Here is a 12,447-nt window from a genome sequence, read left to right as displayed (position 1 = left end):
GGCTTCAGTCACCGGGCAGCACGGCGGCTCCTCAGCGGCAGATCGCAGGGACAGATCCCGGGGGCAGCCTGCGGTGGGACGCGCCGGAGCTGCGGGGGGGGCAGCAGCGGCGTCCGCCCCCTCGCTGCCGCCCGACCGCGTCCGCTGTGCCCCTCCCGCGGATGGGGCAGGGGCAGGCGGAGCAGGGCGGGGAGGGGTGGGGGGGGAACGGAGCAGGCGAGGCGTGATCGCCCGAGGCCCCTCCTGCCTGCCGGGGAAGCCTTAAAACAGCCCGTCGAGGCGCGGAGACTTCACTCCGGAGCCCGGACCCACGGGCAGAAGAAGCGCCTCGCTGAGCCGAGAGCCGCTCCGCTGTAGCCGCCGCCGTGAGTGCCCCGACGGGAGGGGGGGCTCGGGATTGGGATTCGGGACAGATACGGGACCGGGGGGCACGGGCAGGGCCGGGCCGGGCCGGGACCCACTTGGGCGGCTGCGGTGCTCCCGCCGTCGGAGGAGTTGGGGGGAGCAAGCGCTGACGGCGGCTCTCCCCCACCCCACCGTGCAGATGCAGGGCACCGTGAGGCTGTGGGTGTCGGTGCTGACTTTCGCCCTGTCGCTGCTGGTCTGCCTGGGGACGCTGGCAGAGGCGTACCCCTCCAAACCGGACAGCCCCGGCGAGGACGCCCCCGCAGAGGACATGGCCAGATACTACTCGGCGCTGAGGCACTACATCAACCTCATCACCAGGCAGAGGTAGGTAGAGGGGCCCGGTCAGCATCCCCCTTTCCCAGTCCCCGGGCTGTTTTTTTCCTTGGCGAGATTCAGGGAACGAAAGTGAGGTGCCCCCTCGCACCTGGGTGTCTCGCACTGTTCCCCCCACTGCCACGGGGAATGACTCACGCGGTGCACAGATTCCCTCAGAGTGACAGCCATTCACCCCTATAATGCCTCTGGGTCTGGATTTCCAACCATCCAAGTTGTCAGAAGGGGCAGGGGTGTCGGTGCTGCCTCTGCTCCCTCAGCTCTTCCAAGCCCTGGCAGGGACAGGCTGGCGGGTAAGAGTATGAACCTCGGGACAGCAGGCACAGGGAGAGCCCCCCAAAAAGGAGAGAAAACGTAAATATCCTGGGAGCTGGACAGAGTTAGACAGGGCAGTAGGAGCAGTTTCTCACTTCTCTTGCTGCCACCAACTCCAGTGAAGATTTCATTGTGAAAAAGTGCCCCTCTAGCTTTGCTGAGGAGTTGTAGTAGTTCAGATGTTTTGTGGTTTGCCAGCTACTTCATGCAGCTCTGAGTGCCAAACCCCCTCTCGTCCTAACAAAAGCTCTCAAGACCACAAGCAAAAACCCAAGCCCAAGCTGAAAGAGAGCAGAACATGACCCCAACCTGCCTGGCTCTGGACTGGCTTTCTGGGGATGAGACTCCTTCTTAAAAGTAGAGATTAAAGCTCAGTCTGAAGAAAAGTGCAAATAATAAGTAAAAAGTCCTTCTCCTTGGGATTGTCTGTCCAGTTTAGACTGTATGATTAATAGACATTTCCCCTGAGGTTCCTGGACAGTGTATGACCCAGAAGAACTTTGACATATTTATCTTTTTCTTCAATATTAAAAACAGATGAGAGGTCTAAAATTAGGCTTTCATTTGTCCCTCTAGAAGTCTGCAGAATTAAATTAGAAAGGAGGCTATCATGTAACTGAGAGCTTTCCCAGCAAACCCATAACGTGGTCTGCCAGTGCACTAATAGAATAACACAGATGAAGAGGCTGATAGAAGTATAGTTCTTCTGTCCTGGAGTTTTAAAGCAATATTCACAGCTTGTTCATGGGTATGACATGCTTCTGCGTGATAGTCTGTGAGTGGTTAACTTTGTGTCTAGAAACCTGCAGAAAATAATCCAGCCCTCAAGTTCTGTCCCTGCTGCTCTTTCCCCTTGTGTGTGGCGGAATCTCCAGGCTTGTCTCCCATCTCTTCTTTTGTTTCTTTCATCATCTGATTTCAAGGGTGATTCCTCTTCAAATGCAGGTCATATTTAATAGCAAACAAAAGCCCCAAAACAAGCCAACTGAAAAATTCCTTTTGCATCCAATCTCTACTTGATTTAATGTTAACTGTGTAGAATTTTTTCTAATTTCTGAGGTGCAAGTTCAGAGAGTGAGACTGCTTTCATTCCTCTGTGTGAATTTGGGTTCCAAAGTGAACCAAAATAGTTATTGCTGCTGATGGATGAAACAATGCAGAATTTAAATTTTGTTACTCAGGTTTCACCTAGATTTCCCACCCACCTCCTCCTATTTAAAGGGAATGGAATTGACCTGTAAGTACAAGAAAGCTGGCAGAAAAAGCAATCACAATAACAATTTCATGATGCGTTATTTTAAAGGTGACTACTTAGGTTAACTAACAAAAAACAAAAAAACCCAAAACCCACAAAACAACAACCCAAACAAAACAACCAAACAAGCTTTCTGTCATGCTTCAGGTTTTTGCCACTGTCTCCTGTGCTTGGTGGTGTTGGGGAGCCCTGTAACAAGGAGGAGTTGAGGGGTCTGGAGGCTCACCCTGCTCCTCCTGAGGGTGTGTGAGCAACCTGTGCTCTGCCTCTCACCACATCTATTGCCTGCAGTCTGATCACTGCAGCTAATGAGATGGAGCGGTAGGAGCACACTGGGAAAGGATGAGATTGATGCTTTTTTCTCTTCAGGTTCATCTGTCCAGTCTTATTTGATGCTTTTGTGATTATGAATGACCTTCTGGCTCATCCTTCTGGCTTTTGCATCTGACTTAACCAAAGCACTTGAGTGTTGTTACCCTCTGAGCTGCTGTGACCCACAGGGTCTTTACTCTGGCTCCCATGAAGTTTCTTCCTTCCAGACCATCTTTCTCATCGTTAGACCTTGTCTGTTTGGCTGCTTTGCACTCTCTCTCTCTCTCTCCTTTGAGATCCCCCTCCTTCAGATCCATCTCACTCAGCTGCAGACATCTGTGCCCATCAGCTTTATACCCCCTTGAGGTTACCTGATGGAAACAGCTACTTGTATGGTACAAGTCACCAGGCCTCTTTCAGACTTCTCATTTTAGATGAGATCCCAGATTTTCATGAATATAGAGAGAGCCTAAGGTGACCAGCACAGATACAGACTCCTACTCTGAAGGTGTCTGTTGTGGATCAGTCCCACCTCTGTCCTTAAAAACATCCTGGGGTCCTTGCCTCTTAGCCAGCTATCACCCTATTCAGGGGGCTTTTTGGCGAGCCCATCTTTCCTTGAATCACTCCTCCTCCTGCTACCTGATACCACCTGTACTCCCTCTTGCCAACAGGCCCTCTTTCTTTCACCTCTTGTAGAATGCTCTTGGATCTGTGGTTCTTCTGTGCTGTAGCAGAACAGTAAGGGCATTCCTGCTGGGAATGGCTTGAACTGTAGACAGAGAATATATATGTCTGTCTGAGAGAGGCAGGACTGATGCTCTCACTTCATGACACCATCCTTTAATGTGGAACAGATCTTAATGGCTTGAGATTTTGGGGCAGTTTTTTGAATCAAGCCCACAATATGCTTCTGAGATCTCATTGCCAGCCTTGAACATTGATGGGATTTGACTCCCCAGACCTAAGTTTTCACAGAAAACTCTGATATTTCACTGAGCCTGAGATATGGTGTCCTTAATCAGAATAAGTATGTTTGCTTTTCAATCCTTTTGACTTCATCTGGAGCTGTGGGTTATCAGTGTGGCCAAAAAGAAGGCCCTGAGGTCTCAAGCTGAGCATAAAACCTAAGTATTTTCACAAGACTTGGAGCCTCTTTTGAAAAGAGCTATGGTACTTGTGAAAAGTGTTTCCCTAGCAGCAAATAAAGGCCTGGCTTTCTGTGTTGACGTAGTCTCAGAGCAGGGCAGGGTTGACCAGAAGCAGAGCACGAAGGAGCTGGAGCATAGATCTCCCAAGGCATCTGCCTCAGTAAGAAGAGATTGTCTTTGCCCATGGCCCATTTTTTATTATGGCTGTAGCATGGTTGTTTCCCAGTGGTGAAATTACGGGGCAGACAGGAGGTTCAGGCATCTGACACAGGAAGAGCAGCTCCTCCTTGTCCAGCCCAGTTTGTCGCAGTTGGCAATTTCCTCGTGTGCCGCCTTCAGACATGAGGACATGGTGGGTCCATCCAGCACAGGCAGCAGCACTCGTCTAACCCAAGGTGCTAAAGGAATTAATTTAAAAGATATCTTCCCAATACAGTCATCTTGATGATTTGCCCAAGCCTCTGCACCCCAAAGATTTGCAATCCATTTCTTATTCAGATGAAACTGTTCAACAGGTCAGTGGGAGTGTTGCCCAAGTATGATCTGTTGGAGCCAGTTTTTGATTTATTAAATTGGTTTCTTTAAAACAATGGCAAGTGAGATTCCCCCTCAGTTGAAGTCCAGGGCACATATGTATTAATTGGAATAGAGAGATGGAAAGAAAAAAATCCCTCATTGTGCTTGATTACATTACTGTAACAGCATTTGATTGTACCTGGCTGCTTCTTTTCAGATACCTGCTCCCAGTCAGTTCAGACTAAGAAATTTACTTTAAAACTCTGAAACTGGTGCTTTATCTTTCTGCAGCACAGGTGATTTACTAAACTGATTGCCAGCATACAAATACAAAAGATTGAATGAAATGACCGTGGCATCAAATAATAAAACTGCTAGCTTTTGAAATACAGTTTGGGAAGTTTTTTTGGGTTTTTTCCCCCAAATTTAGGTCAAGTCATTGGAGACACGTCCTAACAGGAATGGATAAAATCTAAGTCCTTAATTACACCTTTGATTTCTCTGGAATCAGAATTTCACTCAAGTGGCATTCACAAAGCTGTTATCTGTTAATGTACTTTGTGATTCAGACTAATTACATACAGCATACATACAGTTACAAATCATGATCTTAATTCTTTCCAACCAAAGGAGCATTTGTTTGTAGTTATCACTCTTAGGCTAATGCCTCCTTATAGTGGAGAAGTGTCTGTCAGTCTGGCTGCTCATTGTGGCTTCTGTTGTCTCCAGAAGAGAGAGCAAATTGCTTCCCAAGAAGCAGGAATTGCAGTTGAGCAATATTGAGTATTCAGGATTTCTGAAAAAATAAAAGAGGAATAGAGAGTAAGCCTCTGTGTAAAATAGAGGACAAAGGGAGCTGGTGATATTCCATTTAATCAAAGAAGAAATTCAGAAAGCTTTTCTCTCCCATGACCATGTATGTCAAAAGTGGTGATTAGCTTGGGATAGCTCAGTTTTTACAACCTAATGTGCAATGTGTTGGGCAGCCCCAAAGGTACTAGCTATCCTAAAAAAATCTTGGCTATTTTCTTGAATAATATGGCATATCTGAGTGAGTTTTCTATTCACTTTGTCAGTACAATTGACTCTTCATTTATGATGCATTAGCACTGAAACCAATGTGATCGATCATTAATGAGATGGTGGAGCTGGGTTCGTAGGCAGAAAATGACATGGTTGGAGGCCACATCCTGTGCGGCTTCCTCCCCCTTCCCCCTTGCTCTCCTCAGGAAGGTGCAAGGTCCTACAGTATCCAGGAACAGTGACCAAATTGAGAAATCTTTAGTTTCTCAATACTGTCATGTCAATTATAAAAATAATAGATTCAAAGAAATTACGAAGAATGAACATGGTAAAGTCAAATTAAAGTACTTGCCAGAAAGTCATATTTATGTCTGCTCTGTTCAGTTTTTCTGAAAAGATATGTCTAGTGGTCCTGTGCTTAGTCTTAATTGTTAAACCCAACATATGCAAAAATATACTTTTTTTCCTCTTTCCTTAGATATGGGAAGAGATCAAGTCCAGAGACACTGATCTCAGACCTCTTGTTGAGAGAAAGCACAGAAAACATTCCTAGATCCAGGTATGTATGAAGAAGTTTTGTGGTGGCTTTCACTTCTCCTTTAGGTTTTACAGTTCCACTTGTTATCAATCAATAAATATGTTTGAGAGAAAACACATGCCACCAACAGCTTGGTAAGCATGTTCTGCAAAAACATTTGACATTCCCTTTTTGTTAAGAGTTAGCACCATCTGTGAATGCAAGAAATGCCTTACAAGGTACAGTATTATCCTGATTTTGGGAGCAGGCCACACCTGCTGTGTGAAGAAAGGGTAGGATTCCCACAACACTTGCCCCTTACTGGACTTTTTTACACAGAATTTTATTCTGGTGCCTGATGCCAGATTAGAGCCCCCAGAGTTGTGTTTTTCTACTCATTTGCTCCTCAAACATGTTTAATCTTTTTTCCTTTATATATTTGTGAGTGGTAAATATGCACATACGTTGACTTACACACAAATGCCCAGCTATGACTGATCTTTAAAATACAATATTTCACATTGTTTTTTTTTTTACCTGATAATTTACAAAGGGAAAGAAAGGCTTTTGTATTTCCATTTGTCCTTGCTTAAAATTACAGTGATGTTTCAAACAGCAGTGGGATTTCAAATGTACATGCTGTATTTATCTAGTTAGGTAATAACACAATAACATTTTAGCTTTAGTAGTCACTACAATTTACACAACATAAAAGTAGGTATGTAGAAAAAGTAAGATGCAGAGGGAATCTTGAAAGAAAATATTGGTTTTAATTTCACTCAAAATCAAGCTTGAATGAGCTCAGTTGAAGCCTTTACTGAGAGCCTGAAAGTTTGCTCATAATTTTCTTCTACTGCAGAAATAGTTGTTTTTGCCCAGTAGCCATCTCAAGGGTCTTCAGGCAAATTCTCTGCACTTCCATCAGGTGTACAAAGGCTCAGTTAGACTCATTAAGTACTTAAGCATAATAGTCTGTAGCATTGAACTTAGAGCATGATCTTGTCACTGAAGGGTGACCAAAATTCCCACTGCCATCGAGGGAGGTTGTCCATGAACTCACAGTTCTGTGCCTAGGAGTGCCACTGACTTACAGCTGATGACTAACCACAGCTGTGGGGATGCAGTTTTCTCTGCAGATGCTTATGTAAAGAAATGCATGGAGTGCAGTGAAATGTATTAGATTATTTTGTGTTTGGTACTGACGAGGCAGAGCCCTCACATAATGGGAAATTTCCGCTGCCGTGAATTTGAGGCAGCACACAGGGTAGTACAAAGTCTAATACTCTTTATAATTTTCACCCCTTCACAACAGAACTTTATGGCTGTTATTGTTTCAATAATGCTATTTGTAACACACCAGGGAGCAAAAACTCATACACAAAATAATGAATTAGCCTGCATTTAAGATCAAGAATTGATGAGAAACAGATTTTTATTTCATACCCCCTGTTACAGCAGTTTAAACTGAGCATGGCATTTGTCATTCATCGATGACAATTATGGGAGTACTGGGAACAATGTGTCTAGTTTCCTATGGATGTGTTTTCTAGGATAAAACCCTGTATGGATTTGGAACCCTGCTCTGGGTTTTTCGTCCATGTGAAAACATAATCAAATCTTCTTTCTACCCAGTCCTGCATTTCATGGCACATCAGGAACTTAATGTCTCTGAGATACCTGTACCTCTCTCTGATTTGGTTGGGATTGTCCAGAGGGTTTGAAAGCTGGTGGCTGTCTTAGGAAAGTTGTGCAGGGGCAGGCAGCTCCACACACAGCAAATATACCCAGGTACACCCTTGCTGGAGGAAGGCAAGCTGAGTGAATGAAAGGTATTATCCTGAATTTAAATTAATCAAGTATTTGGTTTGGAAATAGTTATATACGTAGCCAGATATAAAGCAGATGTAATTTGCACTCAGTGAATCAATGACAGAGAAACACACTTCAAGAGTCAGAAAGTTCGTGGTAGATTAACTTTGTTACTAAACATTGCAGTATTAATAGACAACTGAATTATATTCAACTTGTCTGATCTGATTTGACATTTCACTTTTGCTGGCTAAAAGAGGCCCCAAAGTATTTTACAGTCTAGATGTATGTCTGACCATATGAAGAAAGATTAGGGAAACTGTTATAGAAACCAGTTAGAAACTAGGAAGATAAGGAATGAAAAGAAAAGGTGTACCTTAACCTGAGTACAAGTAAGTTCTTATGACAAAAACATGTGATGAGGCACATACCTGATCTTGTGGAGTTGTGAGAAAATTTTTAATACTCAATAACAGGATTAATCTGTCCTAATACTTCCTCTTTAGAAGTTAGTTATCTAGGGTGAAGTGGTTGTCTAGGCTGCCTTTGCAGTCAGTCAGAGAGCTGGGTGTCTCCAAAATGAGCCTTCCATCCTTAAATGGACAGGATACTAGTTCCCCTCTCTAGGTGTCAGTATCTCTCCAGTGACTGTGGAGGCAGACTGGATGTTTAATCAAGACTAGATGCCTAACTTTTAGATAGGAAAAATGTTGGCAAATGCATTTTCCCTGGCTTCCCTCCATGTTCTCTCACTTACTGACTTTCAGTGTAGACAGAACAGCTGTTGGCAAGCAAAAGACCTCTGGATCAAATCCTGCCCTCAGCACCATTTCCCCCACATTTCAAACGTTTGATATTGAGCAGTGAAATACAATGATAATATTTTAGGTCGGTGGCTGTGAAATCCAATTTTGTTTGAAGGTGCTCACAGCATGACATGATTTTTTTTGTCTCAGTGGATTCTCTTTGGAAATTGTTTACTTCTGAGTTACAGTGAAAAATATATCTTAAAAAAAATTTCATTATGAATTTCATTTTATAAAACTTGATGGCATAAAGCAGGTGGTATAAAAAGTGGCACCAGGGCAGAAGTATGGAGAGGCAAGTTCTGGCACCGAAGTGTAGACTTTTGGCCATCTAGAATGTCTCTGCTTTGACAGCAACTGCATATCAAATCTTCAACTGCAAATATGCATACCTATTCCTCATTGCTGCTGTTTTTAAAATGAATGTTTCAGGTAGTTTTAACTTCAGATTTTTCAGAAGGGGCTTTAAAATGTGTTTAATGGTTATTTTTTATTCATAATATGTATTTCAGGTTTGAAGACCCTTCGATGTGGTGATGGGATTTCCAGCACCCCTTCAAAACTTTTCCTAGTTTTCTGTTCATACTCCACGTCTATGAAGCAAATCATAGCATCATTCCCAGTGCATGCAGCCATTGTACTGAATTCTGTAGAGTTTTTCCTTCATCATCTTTGTATATACCTTTATTTAAATAAATTATTTGTGCATTCCAAAATATAACATATTAAATGAAAACAGAAGAGTGGTTTTAAAGTATTAAAACTGAATTATAACTTCCCTGTAGTGTAAAGTAGTATGGGCAGCAATAGCATCACAGTTATTACAGTAATTAGTGTGCAAAGTAAGATGAAGCTATGATTTTTTGTGGCCTCAAACTCAGCCCAGCTGCTTGATTTATGCAGAAATGTTTAAAATAATTTAACATAGAGTGCATAATTTGGGAAAATAGTGTTCTGAGAGGCAATTTTTCAGAATGACCATACTAAAAGCTTACTTAGTAGTTACATTGACAAATGAGCTAAAATTAATAGCATATACAAAATACAAAGGAGTAAGTCACTGTTTAATTCTGCTAACTCCTCGAAATTGGCTTGAACTTGGCTGTAAACCTTAATTAGGGATTTTGAATGAGACAGATCTAGTGTCTATGTTTTGGCAATATGCAAAGCAAAAGAAAACAGTATCTGAAGTAACTCATCATCTACAGCTACTTGTGCCAGAAATGATATGTGTAACATTGCCTAAGCCCTTAGGAAGGAGCATGCTGGTAAAAATCACAGCTCTTTGGGTACTTGCACTCTGAGCCTCCCTCATTTGGAGTCATTAATGATTTCTGTTTCCACCATGAGAAGGTACCTGAAACAGGTACAAGGGGAACTGCCTTCATGTTCTCTATATCTTCTTCTTCTTTTTTTTTTTTTTTTTTTTTTAATAATTTTAGTGCATTACTTTCATCACTAGCCTAATGAGGGACTTAGACAAAAGGACTTTTGAAGAAACCCTCAAAGTTTGTATTCAAAGTAAGATAATATGAGCACGTTAGCCTCATTCTTAAGTGGTGTAGTTCACAGTTAAGTATTTTGCAGTACGGTCAGGACCCACACTGGGCATGCCACAAATGCTGGTCTTTGGTTCCTGATAGTTAGGCACTTCTTTTATTTACACACTGTGACTGAATGCTGCATAATAAAGAACATAAAAAGGTCAAAATCAGAAAGGAATCAGTGTGAAAGTTTCATGTCTTTAAATCTCCTTCAACTGCTTCAACATGGTTGTTGGCTTCAGGAGAGATGTGTCCATGCAAGTAAGTTCCAGGTTTCTATAAATGTACACGGGGTGCATTTGCAAAGCATTACCAGGTCACCAGGACTGGGCAGCTTTTGTGGTCACACTGTCTTCAGTAAAGCAAAACATGTTTTTTCTTTTTTTGTAAAACACTTGGGTGTCACTGGAATGGGCAAATTTTGCTTTCAGCATCAGTACTTTCACTTACTGATGGGTCCCACATGAAATTGTGAAGATCAAGAGCAGTCTAGTATTACAAAAATGTTTTGAGCCCCCCAGGACAGGCTGTTGCCACCCAAAGAACTAAGTGACAATGTCCAGAGAGACTCCAGGATGGCCACAGCTTTCTGGAGCTGGCAGGAGTCCATCAACCACAGATCAGGACCTGCTGGGTTATAGTCCACAAAAAGTTCTGCTTTGAAAAGTTATTAAAACAAAAACAGCGAAGTAGTGAGGTATCTGCAATATAATATCTCTATTTCCTGGTAATTCCTAATATCTCTGTATGTATTGTTGACCATTTAAATGGTGAAATCAGTAGATGATAAACTCGTGTTGCTTAGTACTATCATTACAAATGTGCCTTGATGGAGAAATAAAGAGTTAAAGGAGAATTAGTGCAAGCTACTTACTCATGTTGAGCTGTTCTACTCAATTACCTGAGTTTTCTTGAACTTCAAGAACTCCCATCCATATAGAAAATCTAGAAAAGCTGCCAGATTTATTAACTCATGAGCTGGCAAAGGCAGAAGCAAGGCTAAGCACTAAGAAAATATTTATCTATCCACACTGTACTATGTTAGGGTTTTTTTTTTCTAAAATCTTTGTGTGTTCTCTGGGGCAGACACAACATTGCTGTAGAAGTCAAAAGTGCTTAGCCTTCAGCTTCCTTGTGTACTTCATATACCACCCTTGACAGGCCAGAACACTGAAAATACTGGAGCAGCTCTCAGAATTGCAGTATAGATGTAAAAAATGAGCTGTGAAATGAAGATAAATGTTGGATTTGTTTGGTGTGGCTTCTGCATTTTGACATTAGGGTTAGACTTTTCATATTTTTCTCTCTAACCATGGGAAACACAGGCTGAAATTGATGTCAGAATCTGATGAAGCATCAGAAGAAACAATAAAAAGCAAGAACCATAAAAGCAGGCGATAGTAATTTTCTCTGTTATTTATTGTGGGTTTGAAATCATGTACATAGATAGGTGTAAAACATTTAAAAGACAGTCCACCTTTACCTTTGGCAATTTCTATAATATATGTCTCAGTTATGCCCAGCTTTCATTTGACCAAAGAAGGGATATAGATGATCCCATGTATCTTCTAGTAGTGGAAATTCTCTCTATCCTTTTCTCTCTGCAGCCCTAGAAATTGAGCCCACTGCAATGCTTTCAGCTCTGAAAATCTTCTGTCCCAAAAGACACAACCCCCACAGTCTTCCTCTGATGGCTGTTTCTCTTCTGCCTAACCATAGAGGGAGATGTTATTCCTTTGACTGGTGCTGGAACAAATTGGAATAGTGGGGGTGCCCCCTGCCCCCACTGGCTAGCTGCTGTCCCCCTTCCCTGGTGAAGGGGAAAGATCCACCTATCAAGCTGAATTAATTATTCTCTTGTTAACTGAGAGGTGGCATGAAGAGGGCATGGACAGTCTGCAGCTGGCAGGGCAGCTTTACTCTATCAGATCATCCCAAACACAGGGGATCACAGCTGAGCAGTGAGGAGACAACATCCCAACTGCAGTCTCCATCATCACCTGCCTGGAGGCATGCAAAAGCATGGAGATGGCAGTGGTGCAGAGCTGGAAGGGACAGGAGCACGATGGATTTGGGGGGTAGGAAGCTGCGATGGTGCCACTGTAATGTGGCAGCCAAGGTAGGAGTGATTTTGGCAGATTTCCTGGCCCCAAAGCAGATCTTGGACATAGCAGCACTTGTCACCCCATTTGGTGTGGGGATGAGGAGACTGTCAGGGGACACACTGCAGAGCCCCAGAGCTCCTTCTTGGTGGCCCAGGATGGGCAGCACTGCCCAAAACCATCACATTGTCTTGGGTGAAGTGGGATTTACCTGGTAGCTGGCAAATAAGGAGTTAGGACTAGATGATCTTCAAGGTCCTTACCAACCCAAGCCATTCTATGATTCTATGAAAAGTTTCAGATGCAGTATCAAATGTTTTCCACAGTGGTCTGAGCCACTGCCCCATGCTCTGCTA

At 43.0% G+C, this 12,447-nt stretch overlaps 1 protein-coding gene across 1 annotated transcript; it reads left to right on the top strand.

The window, feature by feature from the left end:
- The first annotated feature begins 260 nt into the window (after nucleotides 1–260).
- Nucleotides 261–9,237, top strand: NPY (neuropeptide Y). Its single transcript, XM_071735678.1, has 4 exons — nucleotides 261–365; nucleotides 545–732; nucleotides 5,792–5,872; nucleotides 8,958–9,237. The coding sequence occupies exons 2-4, from the start codon at nucleotides 545–547 to the stop codon at nucleotides 8,980–8,982; spliced, it is 294 nt and encodes a 97-aa protein (XP_071591779.1). The 5' UTR covers nucleotides 261–365; the 3' UTR covers nucleotides 8,983–9,237.
- The last annotated feature ends 3,210 nt before the right edge of the window (nucleotides 9,238–12,447 follow it).

This window comes from Heliangelus exortis, chromosome 2, assembly GCF_036169615.1.
Source record: "Heliangelus exortis chromosome 2, bHelExo1.hap1, whole genome shotgun sequence".
Taxonomy (NCBI): domain Eukaryota; kingdom Metazoa; phylum Chordata; class Aves; order Apodiformes; family Trochilidae; genus Heliangelus; species Heliangelus exortis.
This window is presented reverse-complemented; position numbering and strand designations above follow the sequence as displayed.

What these genes read in the sequence shown, in the direction of transcription:
- NPY (XM_071735678.1), top strand. Translation starts at nt 545, where the DNA reads ATGCAGGGCACCGTGAGGCTGTGGGTGTCGGTGCTGACTTTCGCCCTG. An exon ending in AACCTCATCACCAGGCAGAG is followed by an intron (nt 733 to 5,791) that starts GTAGGTAGAGGG and finishes CTCTTTCCTTAG; the next exon opens with ATATGGGAAGAGATCAAGTC. An exon ending in GAAAACATTCCTAGATCCAG is followed by an intron (nt 5,873 to 8,957) that starts GTATGTATGAAG and finishes TATGTATTTCAG; the next exon opens with GTTTGAAGACCCTTCGATGT.